The 24,662-nt window shown below is 49.5% G+C and overlaps 1 protein-coding gene across 1 annotated transcript; it reads right to left on the minus strand.

The window, feature by feature from the left end:
- LOC149334039 (BTB/POZ domain-containing protein 2-like) lies at positions 1-24,151 on the minus strand. The gene is made up of 5 exons (XM_089556178.1): positions 24,030-24,151; positions 18,175-18,213; positions 10,495-10,718; positions 9,090-9,398; positions 1-286 (listed from the first exon to the last, which is right to left on the minus strand). Exons 1-5 carry the CDS (start codon positions 24,039-24,041, stop codon positions 1-3), a joined length of 870 nt encoding a protein of 289 aa, XP_089412304.1. The 5' UTR covers positions 24,042-24,151.
- Positions 24,152-24,662: the final 511 nt, after the last annotated feature.

Below are 24,662 nucleotides of genomic sequence, written 5' to 3' on the forward strand. Positions count from 1 at the left end.
CTAAAAGCGGCTCAGCGTGCAGGCGCAGAATCCCGGAGGAAGCGGCATCGCCCCGTTGGACACGATGTTCCGCAGAACGCACACGGCCTCGTCATTGTCCACGACTCCCCAGGCGACCGGCCCTGTCAGGAACTCCCCGACAGTCATGGTCAGGAAGCGCAGCTTTGCAATGAACGGACGCATCACATCTTTCAGCTGGAGCGGGGAATCCGTGCCGAGGCTTTTGGCGCACTGCTCCTTGGACCAGCGCATGACGGCTGTGGCGACCGAGATCTCCCGGACGTGCCTGAAAGGCAAGAAAAGCAGTGAAAGAGGTCTGTTAAAGTATTATAGAGCGCAGTCTGCAGACGAGAATACTGTAGGACGATTAGCCTTGCAGTGAACATGTAAACATTGATGCACCTGCGTCTCACAGTGTAGACGAAATATAACTGCCAAAGTATGGACATAGAAGGCTGTCACAAAATTGGGCGCATTTTAGGAACAAACAAAGAAAAACCGCCGCGCGCACGGCGTCTCGCCGGCGCGAGCCCGACGGGGGAGAGGGAAAGCCCCCGCCGAGCGCGTGCCTCTCTCTCCACCGCCGCGGCGTGTGCCGCGGAAATGAGTCATCCCCGCCGATTATTCTCGAACATGCGAGTCGGTTCTACAGCTGACGGGGGGAAAGGGCGCAGCCTTGCGTGCACTAAGACACGTCCCCCTCACCCTTCGGCGTCGGCGCCGCTCAAGAACACGCTCGAAACTTCGAGATGCGACCCCCGACCTCTGACCAATGGGGACGCGCGGCCAGTGAGAAGAGAGAAGGGAGACAGCACTGCAAATGCTGCGTGTATGTGCGCGCCTACTTTGGCGCGTACAACGAACAGACGGAGAGCGAGCCTATAAAAGAAGGACGTTGACCGCTATCAGTCAGGATCTGTCCTCGCTTCGGCGAGCGCGGCTTCGGCCGCTTCTTTTCGAGCAGCGACCGCTCCGGCGGACGCAGTTGTTGCTGCGACGCGCGTCTTTTCTCTCCTTTACTTCTTTTCTCTGATCTTTTAACTCTCCTCTATCTGCACGTGGCAGCGGTGGTGGCTTGGCTCGAGCCAGTAGCAGGCCCGTGCAATTTCCTCTTCATCCTTCTCTCAGTCACAACAACAACAACAACTATCAGTCAGTCCGGACCGCCGTTTAAGCTTCATCGAAGCGCGCCCGTTCGACTCCCGGGGAAACACCACTCGGCCAGCATCGGACCAACGAGGCAACGGTCGCCAGTCTGCGGGACGGCATCGTCATGGAACTCTGGTCGTCGGACTGCCGCAGTGCCCGGTGAACAAACTGTGTTTTGTTTGTTACCTCTCTCTCTTGTGTTAGTGCACTTTAGGTGCAATATTGCCTTTGTAAGTGTATTCTCTCTCGAGTTTAACTTTGCACGTGTTGCATTGTTCAATTAATCACTTTGTATGTGTTTGTACTAGTGACTGTGAAATCCTCTGTATCGTCTCTTTGCTATATAAACCTTGTTTTGTTTTGTGAACCTTTGGCTCCGACCCATTCTCTGGCTTGCGACCAGCGAAAGCTGGGCACCGAACGCCCAAAAACCTCTTGTCACTTGGTGGCTGGTCTCCGCTGAGTTTGCCACGCTGAGTCGAGGGCATCTCCTTCGAGTCCGAGACCGCTACCCCCACACGCTCTAAGGGTGTCTGGGATTCAACAGGAAAATGGCGCAAAAGACGTGGACAAAAGAGACAAACACGACAGGACCAGCGCCAACCAAGTACAACAAGGAGTCGAAGCCAGTCTTGATACGTTCGGACTTGCCGCCAATACTCAGACTTGAGTATTCTGCAAACACGCCTGACGTGGCCCCAGGATGGCTCCAAAACACCAAAGAGAGAGTGGACTTCCAAGGGAACCAGTTTCCTTTTCAAGCAGTAGGAAACGACTCGGGCCTGGCATGTAGACACGGCGATGAGGTTGACACACACACTGGCTGGTTCGGTGCGAGAGCTTCGAGACAGTAAAGGGCCCAGTGTAGAAGAAATATGGTCAAGAAGAACTCTAGTTTGGGCTAGTTGGTTCATGATTCAACAGGAAAATGGCGCAAAAGACGTGGACAAAAGAGACAAACACGACAGGACCAGCGCCAACCAAGTACAACAAGGAGTCGAAGCCAGTCTTGATACGTTCGGACTTGCCGCCAATACTCAGACTTGAGTATTCTGCAAACACGCCTGACGTGGCCCCAGGATGGCTCCAAAACACCAAAGAGAGAGTGGACTTCCTAGGGAACCAGTTTCCTTTTCAAGCAGTAGGAAACGACTCGGGCCTGGCATGTAGACACGGCGATGAGGTTGACACACACAATGGCTGGTTCGGTGCGAGAGCTTCGAGACAGTAAAGGGCCCAGTGTAGAAGAAATATGCTCAAGAAGAACTCTAGTTTGGGCTAGTTGGTTCATGATTCAACAGGAAAATGGCGCAAAAGACGTGGACAAAAGAGACAAACACGACAGGACCAGCGCCAACCAAGTACAACAAGGAGTCGAAGCCAGTCTTGATACGTTCGGACTTGCCGCCATTACTCAGACTTGAGTATTCTGCAAACACGCCTGACGTGGCCCCAGGATGGCTCCAAAACACCAAAGAGAGAGTGGACTTCCAAGGGAACCAGTTTCCTTTTCAAGCAGTAGGAAACGACTCGGGCCTGGCATGTAGACACGGCGATGAGGTTGACACACACAATGGCTGGTTCGGTGCGAGAGCTTCGAGACAGTAAAGGGCCCAGTGTAGAAGAAATATGCTCAAGAAGAACTCTAGTTTGGGCTAGTTGGTTCATGATTCAACAGGAAAATGGCGCAAAAGACGTGGACAAAAGAGACAAACACGACAGGACCAGCGCCAACCAAGTACAACAAGGAGTCGAAGACAGTCTTGATACGTTCGGACTTGCCGCCATTACTCAGACTTGAGTATTCTGCAAACACGCCTGACGTGGCCCCAGGATGGCTCCAAAACACCAAAGAGAGAGTGGACTTCCAAGGGAACCAGTTTCCTTTTCAAGCAGTAGGAAACGACTCGGGCCTGGCATGTAGACACGGCGATGAGGTTGACACACACAATGGCTGGTTCGGTGCGAGAGCTTCGAGACAGTAAAGGGCCCACTGTAGAAGAAATATGCTCAAGAAGAACTCTAGTTTGGGCTAGTTGGTTCATGATTCAACAGGAAAATGGCGCAAAAGACGTGGACAAAAGAGACAAACACGACAGGACCAGCGCCAACCAAGTACAACAAGGAGTCGAAGCCAGTCTTGATACGTTCGGACTTGCCGCCAATACTCAGACTTGAGTATTCTGCAAACACGCCTGACGTGGCCCCAGGATGGCTCCAAAACACCAAAGAGAGAGTGGACTTCCAAGGGAACCAGTTTCCTTTTCAAGCAGTAGGAAACGACTCGGGCCTGGCATGTAGACACGGCGATGAGGTTGACACACACAATGGCTGGTTCGGTGCGAGAGCTTCGAGACAGTAAAGGGCCCAGTGTAGAAGAAATATGCTCAAGAAGAACTCTAGTTTGGGCTAGTTGGTTCATGATTCAACAGGAAAATGGCGCAAAAGACGTGGACAAAAGAGACAAACACGACAGGACCAGCGCCAACCAAGTACAACAAGGAGTCGAAGCCAGTCTTGATACGTTCGGAACTCTAGCCCAAACTAGATTTCTTCTCGAGCATATTTCTTCTACAGTGGGCCCTTTACTGTCTCGAAGCTCTCGCACCGAACCAGCCATTGTGTGTGTCAACCTCATCGCCGTGTCTACATGCCAGGCCCGAGTCGTTTCCTACTGCTTGAAAAGGAAACTGGTTCCCTTGGAAGTCCACTCTCTCTTTGGTGTTTTGGAGCCATCCTGGGGCCACGTCAGGCGTGTTTGCAGAATACTCAAGTCTGAGTAATGGCGGCAAGTCCGAACGTATCAAGACTGGCTTCGACTCCTTGTTGTACTTGGTTGGCGCTGGTCCTGTCGTGTTTGTCTCTTTTGTCCACGTCTTTTGCGCCATTTTCCTGTTGAATCATGAACCAACTAGCCCAAACTAAAGTTCTTCTTGAGCATATTTCTTCTACACTGGGCCCTTTACTGTCTCGAAGCTCTCGCACCGAACCAGCCATTGTGTGTGTCAACCTCATCGCCGTGTCTACATGCCAGGCCCGAGTCGTTTCCTACTGCTTGAAAAGGAAACTGGTTCCCTTGGAAGTCCACTCTCTCTTTGGTGTTTTGGAGCCATCCTGGGGCCACGTCAGGCGTGTTTGCAGAATACTCAAGTCTGAGTATTGGCGGCAAGTCCGAACGTATCAAGACTGGCTTCGACTCCTTGTTCTTGGTTGGCGCTGGTCCTGTCGTGTTTGTCTCTTTTGTCCACGTCTTTTGCGCCATTTTCCTGTTGAATCATGAACCAACTAGCCCAAACTAGAGTTCTTCTTGTGTCTGGGAGCTTCCCACGTAAAAGTGCGCGAAGTCTGGGTGACAATATATTCTGGCGTCCGCGACAGGACGTTTGGTGTTGCAAGCACAGAGAACGGAGAAAGAGTCGGAAGGAGTTTACGAATCGTAAACGAGTGTTAGCAGCAGAGCGATATTGTGAGGTGCCGCTCTGAAGCGGTTAGTGATGTTCACCGTGTAGAGGTATTCATTGCCTTGAATGTAGAGTTCGGTCTCCAAATATGAGCTTTAAGGAGCTAAAGGAGCTAGTAGAGGCCGGTCTCCAGATGGGGATGACCGGAGCCGAACTGCGTAAATGGGTGGACCAGGAAAGATAGAAGGCCGAGAAAGAAAGAGAGAGGGCTCGGGAAGAAGCCGAGAAAGAAAGAGAGAGAGCTCGAGAAGAGAGATAAAGAGAATGGCAGAGACAACGAGAAGAAAGAGAGAAAGAAAGACAGCGCGCTAGAGAAGCCGCTGAGAAAGAGAGGCAAAAGAAACGAGAAGAAGAACAGAGAGAACGTAAAAGGAGAGAGGAAGAGGCCGAAAGGGCTTTTGAAAGAGAGATGGCAATCCTTCAGAAGAAGCTTGCTGAAATGCGGCGTTTGAGGAACGTCAGGGATCCAGTGGAGCTTAACCCCGGAGAGGCCGGGTGGAAGACTAACGAGTCTGTTTTGTTGACAACCACGGAAGAGGTTGTAGCCAGCTGCACAGGTCAGAATGAGGTTGTGGAACAGCCTGTTCCTGCAACTGAAACCACCGAGAGTGAAGAACAGACCGCAGTGTCGCTTCCTCAGGAAGTTGAAAGTGTAGCTACTGCTGAGGTAGTACGCACTGAAGTAAAGGCCAACCTGACGGTTCAGTCAGAGGGAACCCTAGAGCAGCCTCCTGAGGGCGAAGAAGCAGTTCGGATCTCTATGGAGGAGTCCGAGTGCAACACCTCTGAGCCCGGCAGTGAAGACCACGAGAAAGAGTGGTTAAATGGCACTGAGTGTGAAAGCTCAGACGTGGTAATACCCGAAGAGAGCGCACTCAGGGAAAACCTGGAAACCATTCCGAGTGAACCCTCGAGCAGCGAGGAGGGCTTTCCCGATTAGGAAGGTGAGGAAATTTGTGCCTCTGAGGAAGGCGAGGAAATTTTTGTCTCTGAGGAAGGAGTAGGTGCAGCTGAAGGAAAGGAACAGACTGGGGAAAAGTCTGCTTACGACTGCACTGTAAGTGACCAACTGACAAACTTAAGAATGAATCAGAAGGGGAAGAATTCTGAAGATTCTCCAATCAGTCCTGAGCCGAGCTCTGAGCATTGCGCTCGAAGAGTAGTCAGGAAGAAGAAAAGGAAAAAGGACTTGGAAGAAGAAAGCTCAGTGCTCGAAGAACAAGAGAAAGCTGAACGAGTGGCTTCATCACGAGAGAACAACTCGGATGACGCCATTGGCAGTGAACCGGGCTTGACCCGTAGGAGAATGCGGAAGGAAGTCAAAAGAAAGAGAAGCGAATCGAAGACCACCAATAAAGGTGAAATCGAACCGGACAAGCCCTGGAGAAAATTCAGGAAGAGAATGGATCGGAAGAAAACTAAGCTGAAGACAGCCGAGCCGAATGCAAGCGAGCTGCCCGAACATCGCAGCAAAGTCAGAAAGAAGTTCAGAGGAACGAGCCCAGCCTACAGCAAGGACTCAATGTGGAGGCGCAAACGGAAACAGAAGAGCGCACACGGAAAAGAGAGCAAACACCTGAAGCGCAGCCGTCGTAAGCCAACTGGCGTTAAATTTGCTCGCAACAGACGCGCTAGCCGCAGGAAAAGAGGAAGGACTCGAGGTCTGGGCGCAGAACCAGACAGGAGTACGAACAGGAAGCGGAGCCAAAACCGCGTTCGGAAGAGAAGCCTCAGCAAGAGGCGAAAGAAGAGCAGAGCTCGCGACAGAAAGAAAGGTCAGAGTCGCGTGCGTAAGAGAATTAAAAGCGCGACTGAAATCTTGAGCGAAACAATACTGCTCCGCGCCCGCTGTGTCATCCAAACTTGGAAATATAGGCGAAAGTGTGCCTTGTATTTGCGCGCTCCATGTTTGTAGCCTTGTGTTAATGTACTGCCCAATCGCGGCGTGTACTTATGTGCATTGTGAACATTGAACTGTGTTGTGTATGTGAAAACATCATGGTAGTGGTGTATGTATTTTCACATGTAGTTTGTGAGCGCATGCATGGGCGCGCGAATTGAACCGCCGAACTACGGCGTGTTTTGAAGTGCAATCTGTCTATTGTACTATGTTATGTATGTGAAAGCATCAAGGTATTGATGTATGTATTTTGGCATTCGCCACTGACTTTGTGAGCGCATGCATGTGCGCGCGAATTTTGTGATTTGTGAATATTGTTACACAATATTCTTAAAGGAAGGGGCAGTGTCACAAAATTCGGCGCATTTTAGGAACAAACAAAGAAAAACCGCCGCGCGCACGGCGTCTCGCCGGCGCGAGCACGACGGGGGAGAGGGAAAGCCCCCGCCGAGCGCGTGCCTCTCTCTCCACCGCCGCGGCGTGCGCCGCGGAAATGAGTCATCCCCGCCGATTATTCTCGAACATGCGAGTCGGTTCTACAGCTGACGGGGGGAAAGGGCGTAGCCTTGCGTGCAGTAAGACACGTCCCCCTCACCCTTCGGCGTCGGCGCCGCTCAAGAACACGCTCGAAACTTCGAGATGCGACCCCCGACCTCTGACCAATGGGGACGCGCGGCCAGTGAGAAGAGAGAAGGGAGACAGCACTGCAAATGCTGCGTGTATGTGCGCGCCTACTTTGGCGCGTACAACGAACAGACGGGAGAGCGAGCCTATAAAAGAAGGACGTTGACCGCTATCAGTCAGTCCGGACCGCCGTTTAAGCTTCATCGAAGCGCGCCCGTTCGACTCCCGGGGAAACACCACTCGGCCAGCATCGGACCAACGAGGCAACGGTCGCCAGTCTGCGGGACGGCATCGTCATGGAACTCTGGTCGTCGGACTGCCGCAGTGCCCGGTGAACAAACTGTGTTTTGTTTGTTACCTCTCTCTCTTGTGTTAGTGCACTTTAGGTGCAATATTGCCTTTGTAGGTGTATTCTCTCTCGAGTTTAACTTTGCACGTGTTGCATTGTTCAATTAATCACTTTGTATGTGTTTGTACTAGTGATTGTGAAATCCTCTGTATCGTCTCTTTGCTATATAAACCTTGTTTTGTTTTGTGAACCTTTGGCTCCGACCCATTCTCTGGCTTGCGACCAGCGAAAGCTGGGCACCGAACGCCCAAAAACCTCTTGTCACTTGGTGGCTGGTCTCCGCTGAGTTTGCCACGCTCAGTCGAGGGCATCTCCTTCGAGTCCGAGACCGCTACCCCCACATGCTCTAAGGGTGTCTGGGAGCTTCCCGCTTAAAAGTGCGCGAAGTGTGGGTGACAAAGGCCACAGCTCTCCAGGAATTCGAAAAGCCGCCTTAGTACCGCACACTTTTGATTGCTCGAGCTGCCGAGAGCTCTCTGCTGTCTACGCAACAGACGATGAACGACCGCTAGGCGGGCAACTGGATTGCGAAACAGTTAACGGGTTATTTCGTATATTCTGCCGACGAAGCTTACTAGAGAAACAATGTAGCGAGTACGACAAGGTTAACATGGGTTATTAAAAGCTCTTGTGAGCCACCAGAATCTGCTGGAGGCTTACTGACACTTGGAACCCTGAGATGCATTTACAAACTTCGAGAACACCCTGCAGCGTAGGAATATTATAGCGTGAGAGTGGGTACCGGATACTATTAACGATAATCACAAAAAAAACGCAGATAGCTACGAAGAAGAGAAAAAAACGGCGGAGGGACAAGGGAAGCAATGGAACAAGAACGATGAACAAATAAGCAAAAATATAGGAACAACTGCACTTGCTCATTGCGGTGATTAATATGAAAGAACAGCACTTTTATAATTCGTTCATAGTGTTATAAAAGAATTCTGACTTACATACACCACATCAGCTGGACTCATAAAAGGAGTACTTCATTAATTTAGTCCAGAATTCATTTCACGTGTTTCAAAACTGTGGTCTCTTTTGTTCGAGGCAGTGTATGCGGTTTGAAGTAATTTCTCTTGTCAATGCCTTTCGAATTACTGCGTTCAGTTCCAGCTTTTGCTTCTGAAGCCTTGCACGCCAAGGTTCCATTCCAATATTCTTGCCTTATTTCGGCCGCCGCGGTGGCTGAGCGGTTATGGTGCTCGGCTGCTGGCACAAAAGACGCGGGATCGATCCCGGCCGCGGCGGCTAGAATTTCTTTGGAGGAGAAATTCTAGAGGCCCGTGTACTGTGCGATGCCAGTGTACGTTAAAGAACCCCAAATGGTCGATATTTCCGGAGCCCTCCACTACGGCGTCTCCCATAGCCTTAGTCGCTTTGGGACGTTAAACCCCATAAACTAAACCAAACCATCCTTATTTCGCTTATGATTGCATATCTACAATACAGCCTTGATATAAACCTGACTGTCCGGTTTCAGATTTCTCAGCTGTGAGATGCTGCGAGTGCTGGTGCCACACAGGGGATGCATATTCTGAGTGAGGCCTTAGCAGAGATTTGTATAGCGCTGCATCTTTATAAACCTTGAGGGGGCAGCACTTACCTAATATTGTCAATTACGAAGTGGAAGATGTGCTCTTCTGCTTCGGTGAGGTTTTTGAGAGACAACACTGCAAGTGCAGGCGACTCCGACAAGGACTGCAGTACTCCTGGTACGTAGGAAAGCCAGTCCGGTTCGCCGGTCAGGCTATGGTAGTAAAGGTAGGCGAAGAGGTTTGAAGGACCCAGGTTTCTGCGTATGTAGTCGGTGCATCCGCTGCTTAGCGACGCTATGTGGTACTTCCTAGAGGCTTCTCGGGCATGCAGTGCGTCCAGTACAGTGCTGATGCGGGCACAGCCAGAGTAGAGGTACCTGCACCGTATGCATGGATAGATGAAAAGTTAAGAGCATCACCTCTGTAGCGGGGTGGTGACAGACGCCAACAGCGTCAGGTTTTTTTTTTTCAAACTTCAGAAAACTACCTGGAAGAGCCACATATGCAACGCCTCCTCCTTTCCCCCCACCACACCAATCCGCCCAAAAAAGATAACCAAGGTCAATACCTCTCCCAATTTTCTTGACTGCACTCGTTGGCCAGGCACTGGAGGAAAAGCAGTTGAAACCCCCCCGTCGCCCGCGCTTGAAATGATGTATTTCTCATGACAGCTAACAGCCCGGGACAAACACAGAAATTCCGCCATTTTTAGCCCTTTCAAGCTCCTTTCTTTATTTTGACCGAAATCAACTAATTTTTTACGTGAGTAGTATATTCAGGCCTCGCGAAAGGGAATTTGTTAGTTTTTGAGCGTGAAAAACCAGCAGGTAAGTTTTTAGAACAATGTGCAGACCTCCATACAAACTGTCAGATTTGTTGGAAATAGTAACATCGAAATGTTCTCGTGTGTCATATAAGGGCCCTAAGGATCGTGGAATCATTTTCTGTTTCGACGATGCACATTATGCCCGAAATTGAGCAAAAACAATCGATGTTTTTTCTCGCTGCAAAATCTGTCTACACACAAAAGGCGAACACTGTTATGTGAGATATTATTTGCTGCGTGTGATTTACATGGCACAAAAGACCAACTTATTTTCGATGGGATGGGTGCTCAGTTCGAGTGAAACAATGAAATCACGTCTAGGTTCGCCAGTATCTGAGAACATGCTGCGAGTTTGCTGCGTACACAATTGTGTACAAAGCGCCTGAAAGGAATGTTTCTTTGTGGTGTCCATTGTTCGCTAACAAACAGCTCTAGAACGCGTTTCGTTTCTTCCCGTCAATGTTTTGAGTATGCGAATAACCTCTGAAATAAAGTAGGATAGTGCCTGTATACTTATGATTCCCCCTGCCCCTGTCGTCTACAATTGAATCTCTGGCCACTTTAGGTCTAATCTAGCTCTCTGGCACGTGCGCTACACAAGATGGCGGCTGCCTGCAAAAAGAGGGTTGTGCTTCAGTGCTCGTCACCTAAGCATGATCTCGAAGCCCTTTGGGTGGACATCCGTTACTTTGACGATGTCCCCTTCGGCCAGGTCCCCGAAGAACATGGCCTCGAAAACCTCGCTACTCAGGGCGAGAAGCCGCTTGTGGGCACGAAATTTGCGTTCGGGAACCTCGGGAAACACAGCCGAGCGAACCTCGAACTCGACGTCCGTCAGGCGGCCGCTGTCGAGAGAGGCCTCTAGGTCGATCTGCAACCGGATGTGAGAACATATGAAAGAGAGGGGGGGGGGGGTGCAGAGGGACAGCATGAAACAGATGTTAGATTGAGATAATGCTGCCGCGCTGAGTAATGGTGCGCAGAATATAAAGTTTCAGGACTTAGTACGTGGTGCGTATGCTGTCGCCCGACAGAAAAACTCCCAATGAAGCCACGGGAGGCATATATGCTTAGTCTTGATTAACTAAATGTACAGAAGTCGGTGATAATACTTGAACTTCGGCTTTAGTTTGCCACCGTGCATTACTGGTAGTTCTACCTTTGCCTCTAGGTCTTGCTTGGGGATACTCTGGGGTCTATTGATGTTTCCGTATTTCATCGAAACCTTTAACACAGGTTACCCTTTTGTCTTGAACATTTATATCAATTTCTGCATGTATGTATTCCTGTGCTTTGTTTGATTTCACGTGGACTTCCAACATCGCTCATTTCGTCACCTAAATTTGGGTTGATCTCTACAGGCGACGTTAATCTTGCAACATTGCAAGCGCGTGCTGCCTTTGGTATATACTTCACACTTCCTAAGGAGCGTAAGGCGAGTTTTGTTTCTGCCCTTTCAGAAATTTCACGCGAAGTGTACTCGCTTACAGCTCCTACTTCAGTGCTTAGAGTACGAACAAGAATTGCGATCGTAATATTTGACCGTATATTGCCACGTTGTGCAAAAAACTACCATCTTTGAGCACGCTGCGCAGCTTCCATCTTTTCTCCCTTGCTGGTTAAATTTATATTTCATCTTTCCGGGAAGCGTTTTGCAGAATCTAAAACGGGGGATTTCGAGACACATAGCAGGCTAATCAGCTGAAAGCGTTTATTTAATGATTTATTTTCACACATTCGCATAGGTTATGACTGCAGGAAACAAATCTGAGGGCGATTACAATACTCCCTAATGCAAAATTTGAACGCACCTCTGTCTGATTCGGCGGCACGAACGGCAGGTTCCTCGTGAAGTAGGTGCCCAGCACCTTTCTGCCGCACCCTGCCATACGTGCCTTCTCTTATCACCAAGTCCGTTACCCTTAACGGCCATCTATCATCTCGCCTATGCATCGCATGCCCCAAGCTCATTTCTTCTCAATTTCGATTAAGATGTCAGTTATGCGCGTTTGTTCTCCGACGCACTCTGCTCTCCTACTGTTTGTTATAGTTACACTTATCATTTTCATTTCCATACTGTATTGTTCTCATCTGAAGCGGGACCCTTTTGGTTAGATCCCACGTTCCTGCCTGCAGTTGAGCCACATCAAGATACAGCTAGCTTTGCTTTTCTCTTTAGCGATATTGGACACTGCCATTAACTCTGACATTACGTGTAAGATATGCACCATTCTTAGTTTTTTACTCACATGATCCAGGTGTGCAATCACTACCTGCCCTAAGTAGACGTTTTCCCTTACCACTTGCATTGTCTTGCTACCAATTGAAAACTTTTATTCTATTCCAACACTGTGGAGTAGTTTAGCTTTTGGCGTGTTAATTTTTAGACCCTTTTATGCGTATCAGTTTTTTTTAGACCAGCACTTACTACTATAGCACAAAACTTTTTTGAAAGACGTCATTCATGAATTTGAGCCGTCACGCGTGATCGACAGCGTTGTGAAAACTAGGCAGCAAAACAGTACCCTCTACAGGAATCTGACGCGCCGTGACAGAACCTGCAGCGGGATTCTATCGGACGACAAAACCTACGACAGGCATTTCTGTCGCGCTAAATTAGACGTGCTAGATGTCTGCCGCGCGACTGAACCCACGTCAGGCAGCTCTCTGCCGTGCGGCACGACTCTGTAGCACGACAGTACCTTCGACAGATATCTGTCGCGCAACAGAGCCCACGACAAGCACTCCTGTCGAGCGGCTCAACCCACGACAGGGAGCTCTGTCGAGGCCGCCGTGGTCGAGGCGCGCAGCTCTCTGTTGCGCTTCACGACTCTGCCTGTCGCACGGCAGCAGCTGCGGCAGATGTCTGTCGCGCGATGAAGCCTGCGACAGACACCTTTGTCGCGCGACAAGACAAAGCAGAGATGTCTGTCGTGCGATACACCCCATTGCCGGCAGGCTATTAAATAGCTAACTCCAAAATTTCTACGAGCGGGAGGAGGTGCAGAGAAAGAGAGAGTGAAGGCGCCACAGCACGCGTTAAGATTCGTCTCCTTCCCCCTGCGTCCTCGAGAAGGCTCAGATCTTCTCGAACTTCTGGCCACGAGCGCCACCTCGCCAAGGTCGCAGAGAGAGGGGGGCCATGACCCTGCGCTGGGACGCGCCAGCAGCAGAGATCGCCTCTCTCATTCCGCTCGCGCCCCTCAACACCCCCCCCCCCCCTCTAGCTCTTTTACGCCTTCGACGCCGACACGGCTTAGCCCAAAAAGAGCTGCCTAAAAGCTGAGCTCTGAAGATAAAAATAACACACACTTATTTGTCGCAATAACATTATCACTTATCTCACGTCGCATGTGAATTAATCTGTTGGCGCGAACTCTGGACCATCGAGTTAGTTACACCACCGCAACCCTTGCGAGCAAGCAGACGTTACCAGCTTTCTTGTTCCAGTCTAGGAGGGTTCGAGCCCCGATTGAACTGCGCCCTCCTCCAGGCCTGGAAAGACAGCAAAATGCGTGGGGCCGCTCATTGTCCGCAGCTATGGGCTTGCGTTCTGAGAGCAGTTCAACGGGTCGCCACCGGCACAGCATGCCCGCATATCCTGAGGGCCGCTTTCACGGTGGTACCGTCACTAATCCTTGAGAAAACGGGCAGTAAAGGTGGTAAAAGAAGAACCTTCTAATCAACTTGACTGCAGTACTAATGTACATCATTTCTGGTATCACTGTAACAAAGAGGCATTGTTATTGTAGCAAAATTGGTCCACTTTATCGTAGCCAGATTTCAACACCGCCTTTTGCAAAGGCTTGCACATAATTTGTCTGAGTTGCGAAGACATTTAGTTTCCTCCAGAGATGCAAAGTGAATTCTTGTAGGTTTTCGTACAACCACTCAAGGACCAAGTGATTTAACTCTCGGAGCTCTCAAATCATACATGTCGAGACGAAACAGCTCACAACTGAACGTTGACGCTTTGACTGGCACTCCCTACGAGGCGGGAGAGTATCCAAGGGGAACGATCTCTCACGGTGGGTCTGCCGTAGCTTCTGCAAGAACGATTCGCTACAATATCCTAAGTGCATACGCGGCAAAATTACTTTTCAAAAGTAATTATTTCCATTAGAAATTACTTGCCTAGAAATCTTGCAGAAGTAATTAAGTTACAATACAAATTTCTGCTGTCAAAACGTAATCGAATTACAAAAACTTCCCAAAAGTAATGAAAGTTACTTTTTAATTCCGACACATAAAATATTGCACATTGGTCCCAGTACCTACAGAACATTCAGATTTCGTTGTTTGCGCCGCCACCGAGCTTATTTTGCCCCTCTTTGAAGAATGGTAGCCCCAGTTCATTTAACAGCCGCTTTGCTGACGTGGATGGCGCCAACTTACTCGCAAAATTTGTACAATTTCCCGCATCTCTGGTCGGTAAGATGTGCCTCTTTCGGTGAGTATTGTGGTCTCACTCACCTGATTTCGAAGAATTTGTCGTGCACGTACACAGCGGGAGTGCATAGACTGATTGTTCACTCTCATCGTCCCAGAAATGCAGCAGGGCGCAGACAAGCTGCCAATTCCTTTGTTCGATTGGCTCGTTCTCGAGGTTCGTTGGTGGAAATAAATAGCATGACGCCGTAACGCTGTCGTCTATGTTATCCTTGATTTAAAAACAGGGGTTAAAATCGGGCCAGAGAAGCTAGTTGTCCCTAAAACACACAACCAAGATTGTTATATGTCATTTCAGACTTCTTGTCAGAACGGCGACGTGAATGAGGCAGAAGCACTCGCTGAAGCACTCGCAGCGCGTCTGTGGGAAGGTGCAATACGGCATGCATGCTCATGGAGCTCTCCTGGTGGCCACCCTGAGCCACGTCTCTGTGTACAACCGTACGCAGTGCTGGAAGATGCGTAGGAGCCCTACAGACTCCGTCAAGGCGGAGCTGACGCCCACGCGCCCATCGCCTCTCGTCCGCCGCTTCCCTGGGATGCTGGCTATTGGTGGCCGCGCGTTTTCCTTGCTTTCTAGACGCTCAACCCTGCAAACGCGAGGCCTAAGCATGGCCGATACTTAAGGAGCAGCACGGACTCATTACTCAGCAAAATGTAATTTCGTTAGGAATTAATTACTTCTGCCGTGAAATTGCTGCTCCAAAAAAATTCTTTATATTCCTAAATTACCAGTCCAGTAAAATAATGAATTACATAATATGTTACTGTTACAAGTAATTTACTGAAATTTCATCACACTAATTTAATTACTGCCAAGTCTGCCCAAGTGCTTATGCCACTACAGCGACTACTCGCCACTTGCATGTCAATCTGCCGCAGCCACCAACTGCTTGCCACCTAACTTAACAGCCAGGAAAGGTCATGGGGTCATTCAGCTCCCAATTGTTCTCCAGATCCAGTTTCCATAGAGTACGTCAGCCTGTATATGCCACCATGCCATCACAGAGGGTGGCGCTGGATAGTGTGGGGTTTTAATTGGGGAGATAAACACGTTCTCCCCGTTTATCCGCGGATGACCCAGTTCAAAACCACGCGGACCACCCCCCCCCCCCCGTGGTCGCGAGCGCTACCGAGCGCTCGCCGACCACGGCGGGCCTTGCTCTGCGGGAACAAAGGAACGACACACTGGCTGACAAAAACAAGGCATTTATTCCTATAACAACAATAACGCCAGCTAGCAACAAAATACACTGAGGAACCGAGGATGCCCAGCACGGCTACGAGCGAACGTTCGCCCACGCTAGGGCAGGGGGAAAACTCCGAGGCTGGACGGGACGAGCTGAGGGGAACATGTTTCCACACGAGGTCGTCCGCTGGCGAGCGGAGACGCGAGCGATACGTCCGCTCGCTTTTCCGACCTCAAGGAGAAGAGAGCCGATTTCCGCCCGCGCGCGTGCAGCAAAACGCCACCCGTGGCGCTGGTGTCGCTGCGACGCGAGCGCCCTCCCCTGTTAGTTAAAGTAACCCAACTGAGAAGAGTGCGTTTCGGGGGAGCTAACCACAGTTGGGGTGCATTGCGGGAAAGCGAACAACGGGGAGGCGAGTGCATCCCCACAATAGAAAGCGCTCAGATAAAAACAAAATGGCCTGGCTTAGCTTATTGTGAAGCCTAGGATGCGAAGCATAGTTTTGCGGTCTGGCGAGCCGCCCTCACCCTGGCCGACATCTCGCTGCTCAACTGACTCAACGAGTGCGTCGCCTTTTGCGTGACGTCAGTATCTCCTAGCGGTAGGAGCGGGAGTTAGGCCGCCGGCGGAGCCTGCGCGTCCGCAAGCGAGCGCACGAGGCCCCAGCTTTCACAGCTGTTGTGACGTCATATCACGTGATGCGCCGATGAAGTTCAAGTGGTAGCTACGCGGCCGTGCGTGGCGCTGCAAGGAAGAGCTCGGTTGTGCGAGTAATATGCTTCGCATAAAAGAACGGGAGCTGGTGTGCCCTCCGGCCTGCAGAGCCAATGGCAGTGGCAGACCATGCATGGTAACCACAACGGACATTGGTCCATTTCGTGGTTTCTGCACTGCAATTATACCTCCACCTCCAAAGCTGCTCTGTTCTTTCCAATCGCGAATGGCTGTCGTGTCCATAAATAACAGACCATATTTCACTACTGTTTTTTTTTACTGGAAAGCTGGGAGAGAGGTCTGGTGCTTGGATATAGTCTGCGTCTCATTGGGACAGAAGCTAATGCGACTGCACAATACCTGCTGAGTTTCGTCTTCTACGCAGGCTGTACATAACTCTGATTGCACTGTCGGACGTAGCGAGCGTACATGCAGCAATGTAATATAAGGGCTATATGTTGGGCCAACCATATACGCTCCTACTTTAGGTCTTGAAAGTCGAAGACGTTGACTGAAGTCACCTGGAACTGCCTTCAGACCCGCTCTCTCTCATCCCCTCAGCTGTTATCCCACTATCGTGGCACCTTCCCTGGATGCTGCCTATGCGGCGACGCTCACGCGACACTCTCATACATCCTTTTCGGCTACCCTGCAGATACTCCCCCGCATGGACAGCCCGCTCTTGAGCTGGGAGGTCCTGCTCGCGTCTCCGGAGCCGACATCGCAGCTTGCTGCGGTAATTCGGGTTGGCGACGTCATGACCAAAAGAGACACGAAAGTTTTGACATAGAGGCACCGCGCGATGGTTGGGGACCAAGGACGGTCCAGGCTCACTTGCTGCATTAAAGTTTTTCGTTCTCTCTGTCTGGAATTGCTTTTTCGTAGAGAATGCATCTCTTTATCGTTGACCTCAAACGTGCTGCGAAAGAGGGCGAACGAAAAACTGGTGCGAAACGATAAGGGAGGCTGGAGAAGGGTGCAGGGGCGAACTGGCAAACGACGGGTGCATTTTGCGCGGACTGTGTGCGAAGAAATGCGACAAGAAGGAGACGGTTGATCTGAATTTACAAAGCGTTGATATGCGTTGACAGTACGAGGGTTCCCTCGCTGAACGTGCGATGAAACTAAAAGTTGCCGTAGGGCACCATTAGCAGCGCAATGATCAATTTAAAGCTTCAAATGGGACAAGAAGCTTGAACGTAAAGAATCCTAAATATTTGTTCGTTGCTCTCGCTTACAATGATGCCGAACACATTAACAAATGCAAACCGCTCATTTGGTTTATGAACACCGAATTTGTTTTCTCGTGATACTTCGGTTTCGGCTTCATCAGCCGAATGATTGTTAGGACGTTAAAGTTCAGTTCAGGTGAGGCATACATAAACACCCTATTAGTACAGCTGCCCCTCCTTTATTCTTGCTTTTGGGGCAAGCTACCCTTAATCTTTAGCAAAATAAAACTTCGAAGCTGCATTTATATAGCACTTTTTATGCCCTCCGTGATGTACAGAGGGCAAAACGCATGTCTAGAACACGTTCTTAGCGTGTTTCGGGCTGAACACGCGATAACCAGCGATAAGATTTGGTTAAAATGGTCTGGATGTAAACACGTGCAGTTAAACTTATAGAATTTCATTGTCAGTTTTTGCCTTCTTCGTCGCAGCGGTTTTGGGAGCTGCGGAACACACAGTTTGGTTGTTCTAGGCATGTGTTTTGCCCTCTGTACACTAAACTTGGCATCATAACCTTTATATATCATACATCAAATGAAATAAATTTGATGTTTCTTTGTACAAGGCATGAGGATAGATTGTACAAGGTTCAAGAATGGACGCTGTTTGAACCAGAGCCGATGTAACGTGAAAGAACAAAGATGAAGTGCAAATTATGAAGGTTACGCTGGACACGTGCTACGACACCAGCTTTGGTTTCATAAAACGGGTAGTATTCAACATCAGATGAATTCATGCTCACATTATGCCGAAAAGCGGGTGCAGCCATATCTTCGGGAACCTGAAAAACGAAAACGCTCATATAGAAAACCAAAGGAACGCTATTTAAAGAACCAGCTGATGATCAAAATAACCACATATGTAGTGCTCCCCAGCAGGGGCGTAGCCAGGAGGGATGTTTTGATGTCAGAACACCCCCCGAAATTTTCTGAGCGTTGCTCCCCCCCCCCCCCCCCCGCCCCCCGTGTTCTCTGTTGCATATTCTCGAAAAGACTAATGTATGTTGTCGCGGCTCTATATTACTAGGAAGCGGAAGTTAATGCAGAAAAGAGTCACTCTTCGCATTGCACGACGTATGGCAATCCTTTTAATTCTAGGCGCGGTTAACCCAAATGAACAAACCTTTACCCGTCAGCCTACCTTTTCATAGTTTGTAATGTCTTCAAGTGATTCATAAACTATCGCCAAAAATGCTATCTTTAAGCGCCTCTGTGGCTGGGCGCAGGTTCACATGCATGTGGCAGAAGTTTTGACAAATGTCATTCGTCAGCAGTTGCTGCCTTTGTTGCAGAGCAGAAGCCTGTGTGTTGTTGTATATTATGTGAAAATATTGTAAATAGCGGCGATTTTTCGTACGAGTGTCTTTTTTGTGAAAAAATAGATATTCTTTACGAATCAAGTCCTCAGAATCCTGTGTGCACTCGTATTTTTATCTAGGCATTACATTGAATGAACCAACACACCCTTCGACTTGATTAAAGCAGAAAAATGACTAAGATACTGTCTAAGCACAGGCCCTCTTTTTTATTTTTTTTTACCGGCGGCGTATAACACCCCGTATAAAAATATTTCTAACAGCGCCACTGCCCCCCAGCGGCGAACTGATGACAGAGTACGGATGGATGCGTGGACACAGGGTAACCGCGTGCACTTCCAAGTCGGGTGGTGGTCGTAGCCATTAGAGTGAACAGTTTTTTCTCACTGTTTTGTTTTAGCTGGAAAATATCTGTCTGGGAATGAGCTCTCGAATCAATCGTTCCTTTAACTTTTAGGCTACAGCGCATTTCACTCACGCAATCCTGCCCCCACGCCGCGTCGTTATTTGTAATAAATCAATCAGCCATCTTTATTTCCAGCAAAAGAATGGGAAGGACAGCCAGTGAAAAAGCAGCGCCCAGCTTCGCAGACACCTGGGGCCAAGAAACGCACAATACTAGCGGCGAGAGTAATGTAAATTATAAAGCAAGGCAAACGAAATTAGCGGTAGAGAGACATAAAAAATGTTCTGAATAACAACAAAATGTTGCCTATGCTCAAAATAAGAGCACAGCAATAAAACTATCACAAAATTAATCAGAAGAACTAGAATAGATTGGGAGACAGGTACAACGGTAACAAAGGTGTGTCACACAGGCATTCCAATCGAAGCCCAGAATTATTACGGCGGCTTCCACTAACACAAATTAACATACAGTGATGAGCACATGGTTCAAAGAAATTGGAGGGGCACTTAAGCTCCACTCAAGGGTATGACGCGATTGCAATTGCGGAATAATACCCATACACTGTAGACTCTCATTAAGTCAAACTTCAGGGGACCAGAGATTTTTCTTTGAATTATCTGCGAGTTTGAAATGTCACAAGTGCAGCTTAATTTCATCCAAGACTAAATGCAATTTGCTGTATCGATATCTGTGTGTACAAATATGCGTGACAGCCAGTTCAAGGCTGGTCGAAAAAAGCGATCAATGATGCGCTGGTTTCGCAATAGAGTAAAAACAGCAAGGGACGAGAAAAGCTCCGAATCAAAGGCCAAAATTTCGAATGGCTACAAAAAGGAAACTTCATGAAACTGTTCCAAAATGGAGCAAATTTAATTGAAGAAAAAAACAGCCAGTGGTTGTGTGCTTTTAAGTGAAAAACTGCGCTGCGGTGATGGTTTTTCGCCATTCCGTCATTTTGTAGGCGCATTGCCACTGTCAGTAATATGTAAGAATGTCCTTGTAAGGAGGCTTCACCACACGACCAGCAGATCGCAATCAGGGCGCATTATCGAAGCACAGGACCACGCCGACTGACGCGAGGGGAATGCACATTTGCCCAAGAATGGCGAGATGGGTTGCAAAAGAAAAAGAAAAACCTTGGAGGACGCTTAAGCTTCCTTTTAACAGCGGATCGCGATCGCGTTATCGGGCCGGCGCATCTTATCAGCAGCCCCACGCGGAAAGAACGGGAGGGGGGGGGGGGGGGGCGCCCTTTCTGCACGTTGATGCGACGAGGCCGCCGAAGCGGGGCAGCACTACACTGCGGCGAAGATGGCGATGACGAGGCCGGCTTTTCCGCCTCATGAGCCCCTCACCGCTATTCGCGTTCGCGTTAAGAAGACCACCGATGCGTCAATTAGTTCCGAATTGGCGCTCAGTTGGACTAGTTTGCAGACGCGCGTCCGGCAGCCGCAATCGTCGCGGGCTCGTAGCGGAGCTCAGAAAACGAAACTATGCCGCCACCGAGCAACTACGATCGACGCTGCACCCTTTCGGCCCTATTGAGAGCTAATCGCTTGGAAGGGCCGGATTTCAGGTCACGCAGCGCCGCAAATCTGAGTCATCCGACCTCGGTCGCCGCTCTTTCGCGCGCCGGGAGGGTTGGGAGAAGACAAAAAAATTTGAATTAACCGAATTTAAGAGAAATCGCGGTACCAATGCATTGCAAAATGCATTGCAAATATAGCTAGCCGGCCAAAATTCTGAAATTTGTTCCAATTAACAGAAAGTACAAATTATCCGAATCTGAATTACCGAGAGTATGCTGTGCGCGAATTTCCTCATTTATTTCTTCACATTATTAGATCGCCGAGAGTAGTCAATCCTGGCGCAGTGGTGCAGCGGTTAAGCGGTGCACCACTGCTCTGCCGCAGGATGGAAATAATGTTTCAAAAACAATTTAATCGCTTGTGAGGAGCAGGCTACCACTGATATCTTCTTTCAGCACCGAAAAGCTGCAAAGGCACAAGAAACGTCAAGTAGGTCAGTATGATGAGACTCGGCAAACAAAAAAGAAACAAAAAGTGGCCTTCATTCCTTACTGCCACACTCCCTCACGCGATCTTAAAATGGTTATGAATAGTGCTACAGTGAAGGCAGTTTTTTTTATGCGAAGCATACTACTTTAGCTACCACTTCAGCCCTTCACCGTGGTTATGCGCCTCCAAATCACGTGATACACGACGTCACACCACGTGACACGATGACGTCACGACAGTAGAGAAACGAGGGCCCACCTCGCGCCCTCGCTGTGGTTGTGCGCCTCCAAATCACGTGATACATGACGTCACACCACGTGACACGATGACGTCACGACAGTGGAGAAACGGGGGCCCACCTCGCGCCGTCGCTGTGGTTGTGCGCCTCCAAATTACGCGACACGATGATGCTTCGCATTCTCCAGGCTTAACCAAGTTAAGCCTCAGCCATTTTTTTTGGGGCTCCTGAAAAGCTTTCTTAGGTACGCAACTGTGCCATCCGTTGTCCAAAGAAAGGAAGAACTAATCATGACAAGGAATTTGTTCAGTGTGATAAAGAAGGGATTTTTGAAATTCGCCTGAAATGTGGCCGAAAATACATTGCGCAAACTGGCACGTGCGTAAAAGACCGGCTGCGCGAACACAAAAATGGAGTTACGAACGGCGTCGCCAGCCGCCAACCAGATTTTTAGGACTGTGACGTCATAGATCCGCTTGTGATCGGGTCACCACGGAAGCGATTGAGGCGCCCAACATATCAAATAAAAACACTCGTGTCAGGGCGCCATCAGTGCTTTCATCCGACAAAGCAGTGATGTTTCTGCTACAAGGTTAAACCCTGATGACAATAACTTTTCTTTAATTACTCATTTTTCTCCTCTCTTATGCCTTTTCCCAATGTTTTCTTGATTGTTGCACAGCTTGCCTACAAAAGTGGACTTACTCGCAGTAAATTGTCGGCTGTAATTTTGTGTCCGTGTGTGCGTCTCTTCTCTGCATCCTTGTCTTGTTGGCGCTGCATGAAAGACTTGATTGGGAACAGTTGGGGGTAAAGTTTAATATGAATTTAAAAGAACTTGTAGACAGGTTAGCGGGTTTACGTTCTGAGGAAACGTTTTAGCGCCTAGAACAAGCACAGAGGCGAGGGGAGAAAGAGAGAGGACCGTCTGTTCCGCGTCCATCCTTTTTTGTGGATTTGTTGCGTGCACCATAATGCTTCCCGAGAGGGATTACCTCAGTTGTTTCTGATATGCTGAAAACGCTGTCTCGCTAACCCGAAATGTACAGCATGATCGACGACCTACACAGGCAGAGCAGAACGGTGTACCTAAAAATTAACATGAAGAAAATTAAACGAATGTTAAATCGTCCAGAAAGGGAACAACACCAACAGCCCTCAAGATGAAACTGTAGGAGCTCAACTTTAAACATACGGGTAGAAAGGTAGAGGCTAAAGAAATGGTTTGGAATAAACCCGAGGACACCGAAGAGAGCTACGCAAAGGACACTGATTTATGCAATGTCAACAGCCAGGAAGCGAGCAGAATTGGTCGGGAAACAAACGCGATTTAATTATTTCGTAGTCGAAGATTCGAAGACAAATGGGCTTTGATAGAGCACGTAACAGGCAAGGTAAGGAATAGGCCCTTAGGGTAACAGAATGGTTTCCAAGAGAAGGCAAGCGTTGAAGGGGGCTGCAGAAGGACAGGCGGCCGGTTGGGATTAGGAAGTCTGTGGAGATAATGTAGCCGTCGCTGGCAGAAGACAGTTAACAGAGAGGTATGGGAGGGTAATCTGGACGGAAGCTACCTGGCCACGAAATCCTTCAAATTATAAAATATTGCAGCTAAGTAAAGGTGACGGCCTGCGAGTAAACAGCTTGAACTGGCACTTGAACGAAGCTTTTCCCCTTGCAACTTTTCATTCCGAGTTGATTGCAAGAAAAAACGATATGGAAACACCTTTCTGGCCGTGGATGCGGCCATCAGCCATTCGGAGGGGCTGGGCTTCTAAGCTGCTGTGTCGGAAACAACAATCCCCCGGGTGATTTGAGCACTCAATGCGAAATAAACTTCACCGCAATGCGACCTCAATCCGGCGGTGCTGGCTCGATGTAGCAGGCGACGCAGCGAAAGCCATGTCGGCCCGCCTGCGGTTTCTTGTGCGCCTGCATGGCCTCCGAGATTACCCACAGGTGCAACGAGTCGAGGGTAATCTTGGAAGCCATGACGCCTGCTGCTAGTTATGCAAGCACCCAGGACAGGCGCTGCGCGAGACGTGTTCAAAGTAGAATTGGACGACCGTGTACGAACAAGGGCGACTTTTCCTCCACGCATGGAACCCACGCGATCACGAGGTTTGCCCGCTCTAGGACTCTGAACCTCTCAGCTCTCCAAGCCTCGGCGACACGTGAGGGGCGAGTGAGAAGCTCAAAGCGAAAATTCCCGCTGCCAAACTTCGAGCGAGGCTGCTTCCGAGCGAGGCAAATCAGAAATGGGGCCGAACGAAGACGCTGCAACTACGTCCTTTAAACTACGCTTTTCAACTGAGTATCAGCCTCAGTGTTGACCCTTCAGTTGCACAAATGTGTACTGCACCGTTACTGCAGGGTCTACGTCGTAAACTACGAACATGATGCCACTGCCGGGCAGAACACATTACCCCGACTGGAGACTAACGTCAATTCACGCCATAGCGGCGGTGAAACCTGACCTGCAGCGCTCAGCCCGACACGACGACACCGTGAGGTGCGCGCAACTGCTGACATTTTTCTGCGCAAGCACACTGACGACAGCCACGCCGATGGGTCATAAACACGCCGCAGTGGAACAAAATCACAGGTGCACATTACTCACGTATTCAGTCATTGTATCGCTGCAGGTTGATCTGAAGAGCGCAGCTCCTTCGCAATGGACCAAAACGTGTTCTCCAAGAGCCAAGGCACCATGCAAGGCAGTCACGAAACAAAACTTAGCGGCCCATCCTTCAGAAAGCAGGGGCAATGCAAGTTCGCAGGATGGTAAAGAGGTGGCGCTAGCTATTCAGGGTGATTAAAGCGATATACGGCAGCGCGCCAACGATGGCTGATAGCGCAGGGAGAGCCTGTTGAGCCTCTCCTACCACGGGGTTAACCGACTATTCTTGCATATTGCCACGTATCATTGTAGTGTTTGTTCGTTCCCGCAAGGCCGCAGGAAAGGGTGTTATCATTTTTTTCGTGACTCGATCATTTTTGTTCGTGACCGGACTAATCTCGATTGATTGCAGCCATAAAGAGCTGCATCTACGTGTTTCCAGATTGCTCTAGATGATCTCGACGTGCTATCTCGAAGTTTCCTTGCCGGCTTTAAATTCAGCGATGCCGCGAGCGGCGGGCATTCGTAGTTCGACGACTGACGAGCACGTTTGTTGCATACCAGACGAAACGAGACGGGCGCGCTGGCGCCAACTGACCTCACCTGCACTTCCTGCAGATATCAGGGACTTCG

This window comes from Amblyomma mixtum, chromosome 8 (genome assembly GCF_055824585.1).
Source record: "Amblyomma mixtum isolate Tamu chromosome 8, ASM5582458v1, whole genome shotgun sequence".
NCBI lineage: Eukaryota > Metazoa > Arthropoda > Arachnida > Ixodida > Ixodidae > Amblyomma > Amblyomma mixtum.

Bases quoted from the DNA above. Each gene is read 5' to 3' on its own strand.
- LOC149334039 (XM_089556178.1), bottom strand. The intron at 9,399-10,494 runs GTGACGAGCACT...CATACGGTGCAG, and splicing joins GGCTTCGAGATCATGCTTAG to GTACCTCTACTCTGGCTGTG. The intron at 287-9,089 runs GTAAGTGCTGCC...CTTGCCTTTCAG, and splicing joins TTCGTAATTGACAATATTAG to GCACGTCCGGGAGATCTCGG.